Source organism: Mauremys reevesii, linkage group 9 (genome assembly GCF_016161935.1).
Source record: "Mauremys reevesii isolate NIE-2019 linkage group 9, ASM1616193v1, whole genome shotgun sequence".
NCBI lineage: Eukaryota > Metazoa > Chordata > Testudines > Geoemydidae > Mauremys > Mauremys reevesii.
The window spans coordinates 21115696-21135305 of NC_052631.1; the positions used below are offsets into that span (position 1 = coordinate 21115696).

General features: G+C 43.0%; 1 protein-coding gene across 6 annotated transcripts in view; it reads left to right on the top strand.

Annotated features, from left to right (window-relative positions):
- The window catches only part of IFT80 (intraflagellar transport 80), a 168043-nt gene that overhangs the window by 3383 nt on the left and 145050 nt on the right, over positions 1-19610 (top strand). For all 6 annotated transcript variants that reach the window (XM_039489312.1, XM_039489311.1, XM_039489310.1 and 3 more), the window contains exons 2-3: positions 6803-6922; positions 7825-8046. In XM_039489312.1, the coding sequence (XP_039345246.1) occupies positions 6886-6922; positions 7825-8046 (259 nt within the window). In that variant the 5' untranslated portion in view covers positions 6803-6885. The remainder of the gene's footprint in view (positions 1-6802; positions 6923-7824; positions 8047-19610) is intronic.

A 19610-nucleotide genomic window follows, 5' to 3' on the forward strand; every position in this document is an offset into this window, starting at 1 on the left:
GGACTCAGTGCTCAGTCTAGAAGATACCATCAGAGATGCTTAGTTTTGCAGTTCTCAAACTGCAGATTTGTGTCTCCAGAGATAACATACTTGTTAACAGCAAAAATGTTTTTAAATAAATAAATCATATATAGAGGTGAGAAATAACAGACCTCAACCCTATTGTTCCTCTGCAAATTTGTGTACACAGAGTCAATTCCTTACCCCCCTCTAAAAGTGCAAAGTTTCAAAAAGTTCAATGAATAGAAGATCATTGGGGGCAGAATAGATCTAGACAAGGAGAAGTCTGGAGATAAATGTGGGAAGGGAGAACAATTTTAACAAAAACAAACCTGATTTAAAAAAAAACTTGAATGTTTAACTAAATATGAAAATTCAGATGCTTGTTTTGTTAAAATATTCTGTTTGCTGTTGAAGAAAAAAAATCCAGAATACATAATCTTGAATAAAACAATTTAAATGTCTGTCTGGTGATGATCTCCTCCTAATACAGCATGTCAAGAAAATTATCCAAATATTAATGATTAACTTGTCGAATTGGAGTTATTTTTGAAGTCATGGGGTGGTGAACTATCTGCTTCAATTACCTTTGGTAAATGAAATAACCAAACAATCATTCATTGTCTGATATAGCTGTAAAACTAATCTGAAAAGTTTTCAAAATAAATCACTTTAAAAATGTATAGTGTGTACCTTCTAAAAACTAAACCTCCTTCTATCTCTGAAGCCTGGTCTACACTACGGGGTTAGGTCAAATTTAGCCAGATTAGGTCGATTTAAAAATGAATGCATCCACATAACCAACCCCGTTCTGTCGACCTAATTGTATGTCTACACTACGGGATTATTCTGATTTTACAGAAACTGATTTTTGGAAACAGATTATATGAAGTTGAGGGCACGCAGCCATTAATTTGGCGGCGTGCGTTCATGTACCAAGGCTAGCGTCGACTTCCGGAGCGTTGCATTGTGGGTAACTATCCCGTAGTTCCCGCAGTCTCCCCCGCCCATTGGAATTCTGGGTTGAGATCCCAATGCCTGATGGGGCCAAAAATTTGTCGTGGGTGGTTATGGGGAAATGTCGTCAGTCAATCCTCCCTCCGTGAAATCAACGGCAGAAAATCATTTAGTGCCCTTTTCCCTGGATTGCCCGGGCAGATGCATAGCATGGCAACCATGGAGGCCATTCAGCCTTTTTTCACTGTCACTGTATGTCTACTGGATGTTGCTAACAGACACGGTACTCGGTGAGGTCGGCCGGAGGCGCATGGACAAAAATGGGAATGACTCCCCAGGTCATTCTCTTCTTTAAGTTTTGTCTAATGGAGAGTCAGTCCTGCCTAGAATATCAGGCAAGCCTACTAAAGAACCAGAGAGGCAAACGGCCGTTCCAGGTCAGAGCCCCAGACATCCCGCAGAAATGATGAGCTGCATGCCATTCTAGGGGGTGCCCCTGCAACAACCCCACCCGTTGCTTCCCTCCTCCCCCACCCCTCCTGGGCTACCGTGGCAGTTATCCCCCCATTTGTGTGATGAAGTAATAGAGAATGCATGAATAAGAAACAACACTGACTTTATTGCCTCTGCAAGCAGAGATCAAAGGTGGGGGAGGGGAGGGCGGTTGGCTTACAGCAAAGTAGAGTGAACCACCATTCTGCACTTACTCAGCCTATAGCTGAAAATGGGAATCTGTGACAAGCACTAGGATAGAAGCACAGGCAGGACTGAATCTCCATTTCTGTGTGGGCCTTTGGTTGACACTGGTAAAATACAAAATGTCCCAGGATATGTATGTTGGGGGACAGTTCTAAACGGCAGCTTAATTTTTTTATTTGCAGCAAAATGTAGAGGTCTAAGTATCTGATTGTGAGCCCTGGTAGCAAGGGGTAGACGCGACCGTGCGGCGCTTCTGACTGGTGAGATCAGCCTGAGGCAGAAGCCTCCAGCTGCCATGATATTCCAAGCAGGACTGAATCTCCATTAGACAAAACTTAAAGAAGAGAATGACCTGAAGTCATTCCCATTTTTGCCCAGGAGCCCCCGGCCAACCTCACTGAAGCCAGCCAGGAGCACTCACGGGATGACTGTACCGTCTGCTGTCCGCAAGGGAAGGGGATGCTGCTGTGTAGTGTTGCAGCACCGCGTCTGCCAGCAGCATCCAGTAGACATATGGTGACATTGAAAAAAGGCGAGAAATGATTTTTTCCCCTTTGCTTCGCTGACAGCATATACCCTGAACCACCCATGACAATGTTTTTGACCCTTCAGGCTTTGGGAGCTCAGCCAAGAATTCAAATGGTTTTCGGAGAGTGTGGGAACAGTGAGATAGCTACAGTCGTCAGTCATCCCTCCCTCCGTGAGCGTCCATTTGATTCTTTGGCTTTCTGGTATGCTTGTCTCAGCTCCTTAAGTTTCACGCAGCACTCTGTTGAGTCCCTGTTGTGGCCTCTGTCCATCATGGCCTTGGAGATTTTTTTCAAATGTTTTCGCATTTCGTCTATTGGAACGAAGTTCTGATAGAACAGATTCATCTCCCCATATAGAGATCAGATTCAGTATCTCCCGTATGATCCATGCTGGAGCTGTTTTTTGATTCTGGGACTGCATGGTCACCTGTGCTGATCGGCGCTCCACGCTGGGCAAACAGGAAATGAAATTCAAAAGTTCGCGGGGCTTTTCCTGTCTACCTGGCCAGTGCATCCGAGTTCAGATTGCTGTCCAGAGCGGTCACAATGGTGCACTGTGGGATAGCTCCCGGAGGCCAATACCGTCGAATTGCGGCCACACTAACCCTAATTCGAAATGGCAATACCGATTTCAGTGCTACTCCCCTCGTCGGGAAGGAGTTCAGATATCGATATTAAGAGCCCTTTATATTGAAATAAATGGCTTCATTGTGTGGATGGGTGCAGGGTTAATTCGGTTGAACGCTGCTAAATTCGAGATAAACTCATAGTGTAGACCAGACCTAAGGGGCTCTTAAAATCAACTTTTGTACTCCTCCCCGGCGAGGGGAGTAGCACTAAAATTGACTTTGCTGAGTCAAATTTGGAGTAGTGTTGACGCAAATGGATGGTATTGGCCTCTGGGAGCTATCCCAGAGTGACCCATTGTGAACGCTCTGGACAGCACTTTGAACTCCGATGCACTAGCCAGGTACACAGAAAAAGCCCCAGGAACTTTTTAATTTAATTTCCTGTTTGGTCAGCGTGGCGAACTCAGCTGCTGTGGAGCGTAGAATGTTTCTGCGCTCCCCCTATCATCTCCGTCCCTGAAGTTACTGCAGATTAGAAGGTGAAAAAAACACACTCACAATGACATGTTTTCTGAGCTCATGCAGTCCTCCTGCACTGATAGGGCACAGCTTAATGCATGGAGGCATTCAGTGGCAGGGGCCAGGAAAGAATTAAGTGAGTGCAAAGAGCGGAGGCAGGATGTGATACTGAGGCTAATAGGGGAGCAAACAGACATGATGAAGCGTCTGTTGAAGCGTCAGGAAAGCCAACAAGAGCACAGACCCCCGCTGCACCCACTGTATAACCGCCTACCCTCCTCCCCATGTCCCAGACGCCCAAGAACGCGGGGAGGCTCTAGGCACCCAGCCACTCCACTGCAGAGGATGGCCCAAGCAACAGAAGGCTGTCATTCAAACAGTTTGATTTTTAGTGTGGCTACAATAAGCAGTGTGTCCTTGTCCTTCCCTCCTCCCCCACCCCACCTGGGCTACCTTGTCCGTTATCTCATTTTTAAAAAAAATTAATAAAGAATGCATGATTTCAAAACAATAGTTACTTTATTTCGAAGAGGGGAGGGTGGTTGGCTTACAGGGAATTAAAATCAACAAAGGGGGCGGGTTTGCATCAAGGAGAAACATGTACAAACATATACAAAAGCTTGGCCATTGTCTGCCATTGCTTTCATGGAGGGAGGGGCGACTGACGACATGTACCCAAAACCACCCGCAACAATGTTTTCGCCCCATCAGGCATTGGGAGCTTAATACAGAATTCCAATGGGCGGCGGAGACTGTGGGATAGCTACCCACAGTGTACCGCTCCGTAAGTCAATGCTAACCACGGTTGGGAGAACGTACTCCGCTGATTTAATGCGCTTAGCGTGGACATATGCAATGGACTGTATAAAATTGGCTTCTATAAAATCGACCTAATTTCGTAGTGTAGACATACCCTGAGTTGTGAAGACTATGTATTAAGGTTATAACAACCAACAAGGATGCATTTTTTTTTAATGTAGAAATCTATTAAATCGAGTCTTCCTGACTAGTGATACTTGGTAGCATATTACATGTTACACATATGCAATATGTGCATATTTTGGACCAGATTATCAGTATAAATTAACATAGCCACGTGAAGTCAGTAGAGCTATGCTAATTTAAACCAACTGAGGCTCTGGTCCAACATATGTAATCTATAGAAATTATATATGAGAGAGAGAGAGAGAGACTTTTTAAAAACCATTTTCTAAACCATTTTCTTCAACAGTCTGTCAGTTTATTCCAGTGATTAATTTTTAGTTATTCTGTCCTGCCCATGAAAAGAGGCATACGTTTTTGTATGCAAATACCATAGCTAGTCATCTTCTTATGTTCAACGTGCCTCAGGTGGCATGTACCGTATTTTCCGCACTATAAGGCGCACCTAAGAGCCTTACATTTTCTCAAAAATTGGCCGTGCGTCTTATAATCCGGTGCGCCTTATGTGTGCACTGAGTTCCAAAATCTGTAAAAATGTTGTTGTGCGACTTTGGTAAGCGCTTTGCTTGATTGACTGTCGGACCATTTTTCGCTGACACAGGGACGTAATACGTAAACTACGTACGCTGGCAGCGATAAACCAATCAGAGAACATTACGTAATACGTACAGTACATACAGTACGTACGTTTACCTTCTCCACTCCTCCTTAGACATTTGTTTGTCTAAGGACCCCCGAAAATGGCACCAGTGAAGAGACATGCTTACGAGGCACAATTCAAACTACAGGCTATCAGTTACGCGGTTGTAAATGGGAATAGAGCAGCTGCGAAAGAATTCAACATCAATGAATCTATGGTTCGGAAGTGGAGGAAGCAAGAAAATGAACTGCCCCAAGTTAAGAAGACGAAACAGAGTTTCCGCGGGAACAAATCGAGGTGGCCATAGTTAGAAGACCAACTTGAACAATGGATTATTGAACAAAGAACAGCCGGGAGAAGCATCTCTACAGTCACCATTCGACTGAAGGCAACAACGATAGCACAAGACATGAAGATCGAACTCTTTCAAGGAGGTCCGTCTTGGTGCTTTCGTTTTATGAAAAGGAGTCATCTCTCCATCCGCGCAAGAACTACCGTGGCGCAGCAACTGCCGGCGGATTACAAAGAAAAGCTGGCCATCTTCCGCACCTACTGCAGTAACAAGATTACCGACAAAAAGATCCAGCCCAACCACATCACCAACATGGACGAGGTCCCCCTCGCTTTTGACATCCCCGTGAACCATACTGTGGAGAAAAAGGGGACCAGCACGGTATCGATACGCACCACGGGGCATGAGAAGTCGGCTTTCACTGTTGTTCTTGGTTGCCACGGTAATGGACAGAAACTACCACCTATGGTCATTTTTAAGAGGAAGACGCTGCCAAAAGAAAAGTTTCCAGCTGGAATCATCATTAAGGCCAATCAAAAGGGCTGGATGGACGAGGAGAAAATGAGAGAGTGGCTGAGAGAGGTGTATGTAAAGAGACCGGATGGTTTTTTCCACGCATCACCGTCCCTGTTGATCTGCGATTCCATGCGTTCCCATCTTACCACTACTGTGAAAAACCAAGTGAAGCAAATGAATTCGGAGCTTGCCATCATTCCGGGAGGATTAACAAAAGAACTCCAACCGCTGGACATTGGTGTAAACAGGGCGTTCAAAGTGAAGTTGCGAATGGCGTGGGAGCGATGGATGACAGACGGCGAACACACCTTTACTAACACTGGGAGGCAGCGCCGGGCGAGTTACGCCACCATATGTGAATGGATTGTGGATGCCTGGGCTAAGGTATCTGCTTTAACTGTTGTCCGAGCTTTCGCAAAAGCTGGCATCATTGCTGAACAGCCACCTGGCAACGAGACTGACTCCGACAATGATGAGAGAGAACCCGGCATGTTTGATGGCGAAATTGCCCAGCTGTTCAATTCAGACACAGAAGATGAGGACTTTGATGGATTTGTGGGAGAAGATTGATTAAAAAATAATGTGAGTGTATTGTTAAATAGTAGAATAAAGGTTTTTTACTATGAACACCGTTACCTTTTTTTGTAGACCGTATGTTTTAGCATGCACCTTATAATACGGTGCGCCTTATGTATGGGTTAAGTACAGAAATAGATTCCGTAATTGAGACTGCGCCTTATAATCCGGTGCGCCTTATGGTGCGGAAAATACGGTAATCAGGATTCATCACCGAATTTGGTCTGCTGGTTGGATCATTAGGTTCCCCAGTGTGGGCCTGGGTACTGATGGGGAATGTGATGTGAATGTTGATCCTTGCCCCCCAGTAGTCAAGAACTGTCACCAAACCTGCTGCCTGTAAATGCCAGCCCTGTCCTTCTTTGACTTCCTATTCCTCTTTGGTAAACAACATCACATATATTGCTCACCTATGCCTAGTTGAAGACTTTGTGTGAATTGTATTGCTGGTCTTCTTTAGAGAACATGCACAATGTTAATTGCTTTTAAACATTTTATTTTGGATATTGGTATTTTCCTTTTTAATGGTGATTACTCATGATATTTTTAAAAATCTTTACAGTTGTAGCCTATCCAGTGAAGAAACCATCTTTTATACTTTTTAATGTTTCATCTGGACTGGCAAAACCAAGAAATTTAGAAAGAATGAGGCTGAAGACGTCACACTTAAAGGAACCAAAACATATCCTTTGTCTCAAAACAAAGTGTATTAACTTTACACAGCACTCTTGGTAAAATAGAATTATGTTTATCATGTTCTAGTAAAATATATGATGTGATTGTAAAGACAGTGAAAAGTTATTTTATAGATTCTGGAGACTTAATTTATTTTTTTTTTAAGATTTTTACTGTTTTCTGCAGAAATGTAAAGGCCCAATACTGCAAGGTGTTGAGCACCTCAAGCAGGGTACTCAGTACCTTCCATTCTCAGTAACTTCTGTTGGAATCTAGGGTGTTCAGCACCTTGCAGAAGATGTCAAGATTTTGCAGGAAAGCTGTTTGTTTGTTTTCCCTTTCTTCTCATAGAGGATTTATTCTTGCAAAGAGATTTTCTCATGTAGCTAATAATTTCACTCCTGTATCAATTTGTCTGCAATAAGACTAACAAACAATAGCACCATCAAAGGTGTACGCTTACCTAATACCACTTCGTTACTCTTAAATGAGTTATCTCCATCCCTGGTGTGATACTGCTATAATGAAAACCAAAATTTGACCAAATGTGTTTTAACTTGCGTATTTTGACACCAAGGCCCTCCTGTAGATGGAGCCTAAGCTTTTATCTGTGTTTAATAGATGTGCAGTTTAATTAAACATGATACTTTTAAAGTCACATACTCTGTCAAATTCCTTTTTTGCTCTTTATTTTCTTCAAACTTTCTGCTGCCTCTTGACACAAAGAAAAGTAATGCAATGTAAAGATCTTACCTAAAGAAAAAAAACTTCTGTATATAGATCTGTTTTTAAAATAGCCAAAATTAAATATTTTTTAAATATTTTTCCTTATCACTTTATTTTTGCAATACTTATATTCTAAGTTACTTTCAGTAACCAAAATTCAATACTTCCTTAATTCAATTACACATAAAGAATTGGTTAGCTGTGTGGGCTGGACTACAGCTGATGAGCTATATTCATGTAGTGATGATCACCACATCCTGAAATGGAACTTGTTAACTAGTGAGACAACGCAAGTAGTGAAGCTTCCTGATGATATCTACCCCATAGATCTTCATTGGTTTCCCAAAAATATAGGTGGAAAGAAGCAATCCCAAGCTGAGAGTTTTGTACTCACAAGCTCTGATGGTAAGTGTTCTTTAAAATATGTAGATCTTATAAATTCCCAGTTTAAAAAAAATGCTTATGCCACTCTTAAATTCCAAGTTATTTGCTATCATAATGTGTAATAAAAGCAAATTAAAATATAGAAAAATTGTACTGATTTTAAAACTAATTATTTTTACAAAATAAGTACATTTTTATAATGCTTCTGAGAGTACATTATGCCTAATGTGATAGAAAAATACTAGTTACATCCCTTTTTATATAGGGTCAAATTCTGTGATCCTTAATTGAACAAAATGTTCTTATTTTGTAGTTCATAAATTGATCTGAATATGTGCATATCTGTATGGATATCAAGAATGTCAAGAGTTAACAATTATCAATTATCATCATCATTCATTTGGCCAGCGGATCTGGAGAATCCTTCTGAGGCAGCTATTAATGAAGGTCTGGATCTTCCTGGGGTTTTTTTTTTGTGTCCCCTCAGTTCAGCTCCATACAGTAAGAGACTGATTTCGTTTTTGAGTTGAACAATCTTTTCTTTGCCAAAGACAGCTCTCTGGAGTTCCAGATGTTCTTGAGCTGTAAGAAGGCTGCTCTTGCCTTACCAATCCTTCTTTGATGTTCCAGGGGCTTCCATTCAGTGTGACTGGTCGTTTTTGATGGGGAATTGATCCTAGATCTCTTCTTCTTGTTGTGGATGTTGAGGCAAGCTGGGTCCACAATGACCATTGGATTCCATTCCTACGCTTGTAAGTGGATGTCTTCATAATCCAAGATGTGAGAAGAAGAGAAGAGTGGTGACAACAAGCATTTCTCTCTAAGAGGACTCGGTTGAACCTTTTCTGGCACCCGACAGGTGTGATTTTCTCTATAGTTGGCACACAGTGCTGAGGTCTCCTTTCTTGGGGATTTTGATGAGATATCTTCTTTCCAGTCAGCAAATCACTTCTTCTTTTTCCACTGAGGCATCCAGGTCTGCTTTCAGGCCTCTGCTCATCTGTTCAGCTGTAGTTCTATTCCTGTTATAGACTTTCCTGCTTGTCTTTAAACGACGTTCTCTGGCTGCTGACTTTCCAGACCTGCCTGCTCTGCTTCTGCTGCCAGTCCATCCACATCTCTCTCTTCCTTCCTTCCTCCTCCTCTTCACTGCCTAGTCCTGCTGTTGTTGACTGCTGCCTTCTTCTTCTTTCTGTCTTCTATCTTTGTCAGGACTCCTGCTGTGTCCCCCACTCTTTCTGTGGTTCTTTCTTAAAGCACTTCCTGCATGCTGACCCTAAGTGTGTCTCTCTCTCTCTTCTGCTCTGTTGAGTGTCTGTTCTTCTCCTCCCTCCCCTCCGATCCTGTGTACTGAAAAAAACTTATTCTAAAAAAAAAAAAAAATCCTTCTTTTCTTCCTTTCCTTCAGAGAGGTTGATGTATACCCAGGTACTCCCTCCTATGACCAGATTGTTAAGTGCACACAGATCCACATCTATGACCAGATTGTTAAGTGCACACAGATCCAAATCTCTCCATTCTCAGGATGGTAATGTCTTTGTCTGGGAGAGTCTCTAATATTTTCTGGAGTCTGTTGTAAAAGTAGTCTTTTCCCTCCTCTCACTGTCATTGGTTGGAGCGGTAGCACTGACACACATTCATCTTAATCTCTTCATTTTAGTTCTGAAGGATGCTGTGATGATCCTGGGACCATGCCTCCTCCCAAATCAGTGCTCTCTCTGTGCCTGCTTGGACAACATTGACTTGGGACAGGCAGATGGCCCCAAAGGACCTCTCTGGTGGAGTTATCAATTATAACAAAATATATCAATTTTTTGGAAGGGTGTATAAAACTTTGTTCTTCAGGGTTTAAACTAATCTGTAACTGTTAGAGACCAGGATAAGACTAATGCTTTCTCTAAGCATCTGGTTCTGGTCACTGTCAGGGCCGGGATACTGGACTGGATGGACCTTGGCTCTGATCCAATATGACAACTCCTCCTACATGTGGATTTTGTGATTTTTGTTTGTTTGTTTCCTTTTACCCCTTAAAGAGATTTGAACCCAATTCTGAAATACACTGGCCAATCCTTGTACCTGTATGAAGCTCCACCACTTAATTCAGTGGGGCTCTGCACAGCTGCAGGGGCCTGCCCATGTACACTTCAGGATCATGGCATTAAATGTACTCCTGGGGAAATTCTGCGCCACTGTGCATGCAGAATTTGTGCAAAAATTAATGGGTTTTGTGCAGAATTTCCTTTTTCCTCCACAGAAATGGGCTGCAGAGCTGCTGGCTGCCACTAGGGACCGCTGGTCCTGGCAGAGCACAGCTCACAGGTGCTGTCATGGGGAGGGAGCTGGAGGGTTCCCGGCAGCTGCAGTTCTCAGCATGTCCTGAAGGAAGGTGGCATGCAGGAATCTCCACAGAAGCCCAAGACTCGGATTCAGGCTCTTTCTTCCTCTGGATTCCTGGACTTGGGGTGGTGGAAGTGTCTGGCCTGGGAGCAGCCCAGCAGCTGGTGTTTGGGGGGAGGGGGTGCAAGTGTCTGGACTGGGGGTCCTGTAGGATGTGTGGGCTAAGGGGAACCCCATGGCTGGGCTCTGAGGGGTAGGGTGTGCGAGTGTCTGGGCTGGGGGGGGGGGGGTGCCGCAGCTGGGCTTGGGGGGGTGGGGTGTGTGTGGCACCACTGCTAGACTCTGTGGAGAGGGGGCAGAGAAACAGGAACTGGATTGTTGTAGGGGTTTCCTTAACTCTGTACTATCGGAGGAATTTTTTTGTGTCTGTATTGTTACAGACATAATTGCTGATAGGTATTTAAAATAAATTTCCAAAATAATTGAAACGCGTGATTATATAGTGTTCTTTTGACAAAGAAAAATGCAGAATTTTAAAATGTGCACAGAATTTTAAATTTTTTTCATGCAGAGTAATTAAGGAGGAAATATGTTTTTCCTTATATTCTTACTAGAAATCTTTTTTCCCCGTTTTCCCTCACTGTATTCCATTGACCTATCAAAGGAAAAGTTTTGATGCAGAAACATAATTCTTTAACTTTCTTCAGTAATGAAAATCCACTGTGAAATAACCCATCCAGGAAGGGCTGTGCTTGTCTCTCTGTTGCTGCTCATACCTGTTACTCAATGTGCTGGCAGAAGCAGCAATCAAATGAAACTGAAGGAATCCAAAGGACAATGCACTGTGATTGCAAACTACTACAAAGTGCTTTTCTCTGCCAACCTCCATCATACTCCAGTTCAGCTGTTCTTCATCCACAAGTTGATCTCATCCAAATGTGGGCCAGCTTGGTGGTAATTATAGAAAGTATAGGTAATCTTGTGTGTCATCTGCATATTGCTGACACTTAAGTCCATGCCATCTTACCATTTCTCCTAGTGGTACATAAGAACATAAGAATGGCCATACTGGGTCAGACCAAAGATCCATCCAACCCAGTATCCAGTCTACCGACAGTGACCAATGTCAGGTGTCCCAGAGGGAGTGAACCTAACAGGTAATGATCAAGTGATCTCTCTCCTGCCATCCATCTCCACCCCTCTGACAAACAGAGGCTAGGGACACCATTCCTTACCCATCCTGGCTAATAGCCATTAATGGACTTAACCTCCATGAATGTATCTAGTTCTCTTTTAAACCCTATTATAGTCCTAGCCTTCACAGCCTCCTCAGGCAAGGAGTTTCACAGGTTGACTGTGTGCTGTGTGAAGAAGAACTTCCTTTTATTTGTTTTAAACCTGTTGCCCATCAATTTCATTTGGTAGCCCCTAGTTCTTAAATTATGGGAACAAGTAAACAACTTTTCCTTTATTCACTTTCTCCACACCACTCATGATTTTATATACCTCTATCATATCCCCCGCTGAGCCCTGATCTACGTGGGTGTTGGGGGGGGGGGTCAAGACCCATTGAGGAGTGAATGGACTGAACTTAAGGGAAAGAGAGCAGTCTGTTGGCTGGTTAATGAGGATTGGAGTTATGTAACTTGAGAAGCCTTCTCAAATGCACATAGTCTTTTCAGCCAAGTAGAACGATAGTTCTTTACAGTGTGTGGTGCCAGGCTCTGCTGTGGACTGTAGGCAGTCATGGTTAATGAAGTGTTTTACTCTCTGTGTAAGAGTGCACTTACTGCAGGTGCACCCCCTTGTGGCTGGGCATGGCAGCACCTCCTACCAACAGTTGATCTGGCCCTGCTGTAGTCTGTTTTCTTGTGACTTGGCCCTCCAGATGTGTTGCTTTAAGATCTCTCACTTTCTGGAGTATCAGTAATCCCATACTGACAGTCCCATTTGACACTAAAAAAACCAGGAGTACTTGTGGCACCTTAAAGACTAATAAATTTATTTTAGCATGAGCTTTCGTGAGCTGCAGCTCACTTCTTCGGATGAAGTGAGCTGCAGCTCACGAAAGCTCATGCTAAAATAAATTTAAAGACTAACAAATTTATTTTAGCATGAGCTTTCGTGAGCTGCAGCTCACTTCTTCGGATGAAGTGAGCTGCAGCTCACGAAAGCTCATGCTAAAATAAATTTGTTAGTCTTTAAGGTGCCACAAGTACTCCTATTTTTTTGCGGATACAGACTAACACGGCTGCTACTCTGAAACCATTTGACACTGGTCATCAGTATGAAGTCCAGAGCCCTTTCAAGACTCCTCTTCCATTCTACTCCTTTGTCAGATTCCAGGGAGAAGCTTTAGTGCCCGTAGTCTTTTAACCAAACTCAAAAGTGTGGGGGGGAGGGGTGGTAGGGAGGGAATACTAAAAGAAACTTCTTTTCCTTCCCTGGGCTTGAACTTTTAATCCATCCTGGGTCCTCTCCCAGCTCTCTGTTCTGCAGGATGCAGCCTTCCTGGACTCTTGATGCTAGTCTGGATCCTCCACTCCAATCTACCTCCAAGTCCATCTGCCTGTGGGTTGACCTTCTTTCAGGCTCACTTTAGGAATCTGCAGCTCTGCTATCCTGTCCCATAAGATCCAGGGTGTAAACACCCTAATAAAACTCCTCCGCTCTCTACTACTTAGAGAGGGACTCGAGTTGTGACCAACACATGCACACTCTTAGCTGCCTTCTACTGTGAGCTTTCACTCTTTATATAAACAACTCAACTCCTCCCCCATCTAGAACTCCTCTTCAGTTGGGTCTGGCCCATGCTCCAGGTGCAGCCAGGTGTGTTAATTGGCTTCTCAGGCCCTTATTAATCATTCCACTACCTGTGGGGTAAACACACCATCACAGTACCCTGCATAGCTTCTGTAGTGGTTGTGAGGAAAGTTCTCTTGGCATAAACTTGGAGAAATTCTTTGTGTTTCAGCCATTTATTTTTTGCTATTGGCAGTTGAGTTTCCATACCTCTCTCTGCATCTGGTGCAGCAGTCAGAAAACCAAGCAGTTATTTGTGAACAATAGGGAGACTCTAGCCTCCACAATCAAATCTGCTGGACACTTGAAAGCCAGTGTGTAGATTGTTGAAACTAGAATATTTTTATGAAGATTCACCAGATCATCAAATCCTTGACCTATGCATAGAATGCTCCTGTCCTTCAGCATATTTTGGAATTTGATGGAATCCATGAGTTACTTGCCCTTAATTTGTATATTGGGGAACTTGAGGTTCTTTCTACTGTGTGTTATTCTGAACCTGTAGAGAACCATCACTGATGAAGTGGACTGAATGTGGAGCCTTTGAAATTTGGCTTAATATAATTTGTTACAGATGCAAGAGCCATTGAGCCTTTGTTGTATGTTCTTGACACTGAGCTTGCTTGTATAATCTTTTTTTAGTAGTTTCATATATCCTACATCCGGTTCCAACAAAGTCAGGATTCATATGATGATCCAGACCCTTTTCAGGTTATTGCATCCTCCTTCTTTAGCCTTACACTTCCAGTTTGAGATACAGTGATGGATGGAAACTTTTTGAAGCATCTGTAGTATTTAGGACAGGCTGAAGGTTTGAATAAGATCCAGATGTGGATGGGGAGAAGATACCATCCCCTCCCTCATGCCCACAGGCTTGTGTTAGATCAGTGTGTCTCAGAATTTTTTAGGAATGTGGCTTGAGCCCTCCCATTTAGTTTAGAGAACAGCAAGAACTTTAGGGCAGAAACAGTCATTCTTGTAGCTAAGATAATGTGTCTGCCTCAGTCCCTAAAAACATTTATTCTGCAGTGAAGGAAATATGGTTATATCCAAACTGCATCCTAGCTTCTTGCAAGAAGATGGAGGAAAGTGTTCTGCACAAGGAGTCACTTTGTTTATTATCCCACCCATCACATGATACTCTCTGGTGGTTGACAGGGAAAAATAACCAGCTCTCTCCTGTGTGTTCCCTCTAATTTTTCCCATGCATGTGCAGAATTAATTTTATGTGCACTAGTATGGAGGTGATGTGTGACATATCACCTCCATATTGGTGCACATAACAAAATTCATGTGGCGGAGGTGGGGCCAAGGGGTTTGGAGTGTGGGAGGGGGCTCAGGGCAGAGGGTTGGAGTGCAGGGGCTGAGGGCTCTGGCTGGGGGTGTGGGCTGTGGAGTGGGGCTGGGGATGAGTGGTTTCGGGTGCAGGCTGGCCGGGCTATGGCAAGGAGAGAGGACTTTCCCTGTCTCTCTCTCCCCACAACAGTACCTGAGCTTAGGGGGAAGAGGCGCCTCTTCCCCCAGCCGCAGCAGGCTAGGCTGGGGCTGGGAGAGGGGCGCCTGAGGTTGGTGCTCCCAGTCTTGCATCACCGTTGGGAGCATCACAAGTAGTCTCTTCAACCACTATCAGGCAGAGGGTGAGATTCTGCTCTGTGCAATGGGCCAGCACAGACCAACCAGCATAGAAATTGCTAAAATGCAACTGATATTTCAATTTTACATAAATGAGTTAGTGAATCTATCTTTGGTCAGATTCTTTATGCCATCAGTACAGAATATGGGTTATAGAATTGCAGCATGCTAGAATGGGAACAAAGTCCAGGGTAATATATTGGATGTAAACAGTTACATTTACAAGAGTAACTGGTATTATTCCTATCAGCTCATTTAAACTGGATGCATGATTGTGGGAATCAGCATTCTTCCTGACCATCTTGCATTTTCTGGAGTCTCCCAAGTAGAGGCATTCTTCAGAATCATCAAACTGGGCTGAGTTCTATTCTTGACCATTAGCACTTTTTCTTCACTGTGGGTGCACAAGATCTGGGGGGCAATCTGTGTCTGGATTTTTTTTAGCACTGCCTGTCATCCCATCCCCCTCTTTACCTTTCCTCTCCCCATGGTTTCAGAATCTTTTTTTAGTACCTCATTTCTGCACAATCTGTAACTTATTAAACCTATAAAGAGTGAAATGTAGACCATTATAGCTAGTGGCTATTTTGCAAGTTTTAGTCCTTGTAAGATATACTAAGTCTTAGTACAAAGCTTTCATTATGAACATTTATTTCTTAAAATTGTTTGATGTGTCAAATCAAAATGTACAGCTCTGAGTATTTAGCAGATTGCCTTCTTTTCATAACATGAAGGCCCCAATCCTGCAAAGACTTAAGCACATGCTTAACTTTATGCACTGTGAGTAATCACATTGACATCAATGGGATGACTTGCGGTGTGTAATATTAAGTGCATAAGTCTTTGCAGGGTCAGTGCCTAAATATTCAATAATATGAATATTACTCTTCGGGAAATTGCGCCACTGCATGTGTGCAGAATTCATATTCCCTGTAGATTTCTTTGCTTTCCCTGCAGAAAAAATGACTTTGACAGGGAAGCCGCAAGAGTGGTTATGTGCCCCTCTCCGGCAGCCACAGGCGTATTGTTTTGGGTGCCTGGAGAAGCCAGTGGAGAGGTAAATAACGGGGGCGTGGCGGGAGAAGCCGGGTTGGGGATGCCACGGCTGGTGGCTCCTACTCTGCACCTGCTCAGCTCCTCTTCCCCTGCAAGTCAGACCCACCCCCAGAAACCTTCCAGGCTGCAGGAAGCTCTGCATCCCTTCCTTCCCCCTGCCCACATCACTCTTCAGCTGTGGGACGGGAGGGGAGGGATTGTCACTGTATGAGGAGCTGCTCCCCCATCTGCCCAACCCCTGTACATCCAGACCCTTACCCCCTGTACTCAGAACCCTCACCAGCCGAGCCTCACCCCCCCAAAACTGCCTCCCCCTGCACCCAGACCTGCTGAGTCACCTGCACTTGAACCCCCCACCCCAATGAGCCCCACTCCTGCTGCACCTGAACTACCCTGATGAGCCCCCCACACCTGGACCTCTACCCCACCAAGCCCCACTCCCCCACACACCCCCTACCGAGCCCCATCCACCTTTACCTGGACCCTCCTGTAGAGTTCCATTCCTCCTGCACCCGGAACCCCCCCAACAAGCCCCTGTGCATCTTGATCCTCCCCACACTTGGACCCCTTACCAAACTGTGTGAGGCAATCTGGGTGTGAACTGAACCCTCTCACCCCACACCTGGACACATCCACACTAAGCCCTCCACACTTGGATCCTGCCGGGCTGAGCCTGCCCTACAACTGGGAACTAGGGCTGGGCATGCATGCAAGACTCTGTCCCTTTCACTTGCTATCTTCATGCACCTGGTGCAGAGGGTAGGGCCCTGGCATGTTTCTGGGGTAGGCATGTGTCAGGGTTGGGTGCAGTCTCACTGCTGAATCCATGTCTTGGGTAAAGGGGCAGGGCCTACAGGGTGATTTCTCAGCTCTGTGCAGCCAGTGGCCTGTGCTCCCCACTGCCATGCAGGAGCCATCACATTTATTGACAAATAAAATATGCAGAATTTTTAATTTTTTGGTGCAGTATTCCCTCAAGAGTAGAAGATATATACTGTTCCCTACTTGTCCCTGTCAGCGTGTTTTAAATAAATTGATGTACTAAATTGATTACTAAAACCTCAACAATTCTGTTTTGGGCATTTTATGTGCCCAAAGGCATCTCTGTTGCATTTTCATCTCTTCCTATTATAGTTGTTGGGGCATCCCACGAATGAATGTAGTTACTTCACAAATCATGCTAAGTCATGCCTCACCGTACAAAGTGGGAAACAATTTTTTCTTTGTATTTTCCTCTCACTTACTTACTTTTGGGGACATTTTTCAGAACAAAGTTTAATTTTTAGTCTGGGGAGGGAAAAATACAAAGGAATCAGATTTTTCTGCAAAATAGTTAGAATAAATTCAGTGCTTGAAATCCCACTGTCTTTGAACAAATGCCTTCTTTCTTAATTGTTCCATCTATATAGAAATAAATATAATCTGGCATACAGTATCACTAGTTATCCTTCACACCAAAGATTACTTAAGTTTGTAATGTACAATTTTTTTCTTACCAAATGCTTTCATATCACTAAAATATGTGGTAATCTAAAGAACTTTATGCCTGGAGTAGTAGATCTCTTTAGAGAACCAAATGGTCAAAAATGCTACAGAAAATGTACCAGCTATATAGATGAATCCAAAAACATCAATTACTGGTTTGATGGATCAGGTTTGCATATAGCAATAGGAAACTCCAAGAAAGAAACATGTCAGATGATCCTATATAATTGAGGCTATATGTAAGAACACTAGAGGCAAGTATATAGCATGAAAAAAAATGTGACTGATACCATACCTATAAATATGTTTTGGACAAAGTTCCAAGTTTATTCTAATAACTTCAGAAAATTGAGGCCCAAGAAAAACACTGTACCAAGGTTCTCATTCTGACTAAAAGTTCACTTTTCCAAGATACTGAGTGTTCTGAACTATCAGAAGCTGGGTTGAATTGGGCCCTTTGTCAGGTGTCTTGTATCCCAATCATCAACTTATATGTATAAAACAGTCATCTTAAAAAAACTTGGTAGTATACACACTGAAAATAAAACAATGGAACTGCTAGTAGATTCAAGCATTACTAATGTGTTTTTCATAGTACCACTGGATCATCAAACTTTTAAATATTCACCCTCTGACAAACTGAATACATGATAGTACACCAATATTAATTTTATTTATGGCATTAATATTGAAACCAGAACCCCTCTGGGTACAAAAAAGCTTTATGAATGCATCCTGAACTTTTTATAGCAGGGGAAAAAGTAAAATGTTTCTCGTGATAGCTCTCCTGACCACATATATAATAAATGGACTTTAGGCCCCTTGAGACTATTTAAACAGTGTAGTGGCTACTATAAGACAACAGTTAATCAAATTAACAGCAACACATGTGTTGTAAAATAAACCAGTACTATAGTAGTATTTTACCAGTTACTACTGATGCATTTAAAATCTGTTACTTTGGCAGTTGGCTTATGCACAATACAGTTTTTATTTTATGGTTAGACTATTTTTGTTTGGTGCTCATCACCATAGTGTCTGAACACCTCACAAATATGAGTGGATATATTTTCTCATCCCCTTTCTGAGATAGGGAAGAATTATCCACATTTTGCATATGGGGAATTGAGGTATAGAGAGCAAGCCTGATTTTTTTCAGAAATGCTCAGAATCCAAAACTCCAGTGAAAACTGTCTATACTCAGCTCCTCTGAAACTCCATTTTTAAAGTGTCTGATCCAGCTTTCACTGAAGGCAGAGACACTTTGCACTGACTACAGTTGGAAAGTGATGTGTGCAAGGTTTTGTAGGAAGTCTGCATCAAATACAGGAATAAATCCATGATTTCCTGGGTCCCAGTGTTATGGAAGACTATCCTTCCACTCTAGATTTAATTGTTAAATGCAAAATAGATAAATTATAGGCAGAGTTGTTATGATTTCCCAACACTTCCAGTTATAATACCCTGTTTTCATTTGTTGTAACTGCTGAACTTTATCCAACCTGAAATTATCCATTCCAGGTGTCTGCTTCACCTGAATTTTTTTTTGGAAATTTTCAGCTACAGTGGTCAAAAATTGAGAATGAAATTGGGAAAACAATGTGTCGTTTACCCATTTAAATATATATCTTGGCCACTGAATGAGGCAGGGGTCCTGAGGATAAACTAGTAGATGGGATCATATAGTTAGTCTATATCACAATGCATATATACATGGGAGCTCAGCTAAGGTTTAATGGTCAATCTTAATTCTAACATTTCCCAATTTGAGCGCTTGACTCTGAAATTGACGTTCTTTTAACTTAGTTGGCGCTTTTTTTTTTCTGGTAGATTAATTGGCTGAGCTTGTGAAGAAGACCTTAAACACAGAAATGTGGCATTCGAAAGTTTTCACATTACATACACTCAAGTTGATCACATCTAATCAATTCCAAAACTTCAGGGAATGTGCTAGGCATCAGTGGCCAGAACCCTATTTGTTTCTGGGGAAAACAAGACAAATAAAAGGGGGAAATTGGGGGATAAGTGAAGCCTCTGCCAGCTCTTTAGTACAGCCATAGCTTCAGACTGCTCTGAAATTGTCTATAGATCAAACAACTGTTTGATGGCACTCGTTAATATCTTCCAGCATAAAAGTACTCCAGTCTCATCTCTGCCTACCTTTCCAATACAGTTTAACATGTTGATATCCTGAATGTCTTATCTCCCAAACATTGGTGGGAGGGAAATGGGGAACCCTAGTATAGGAAAGTGGCATACAAGCCCTGATGATG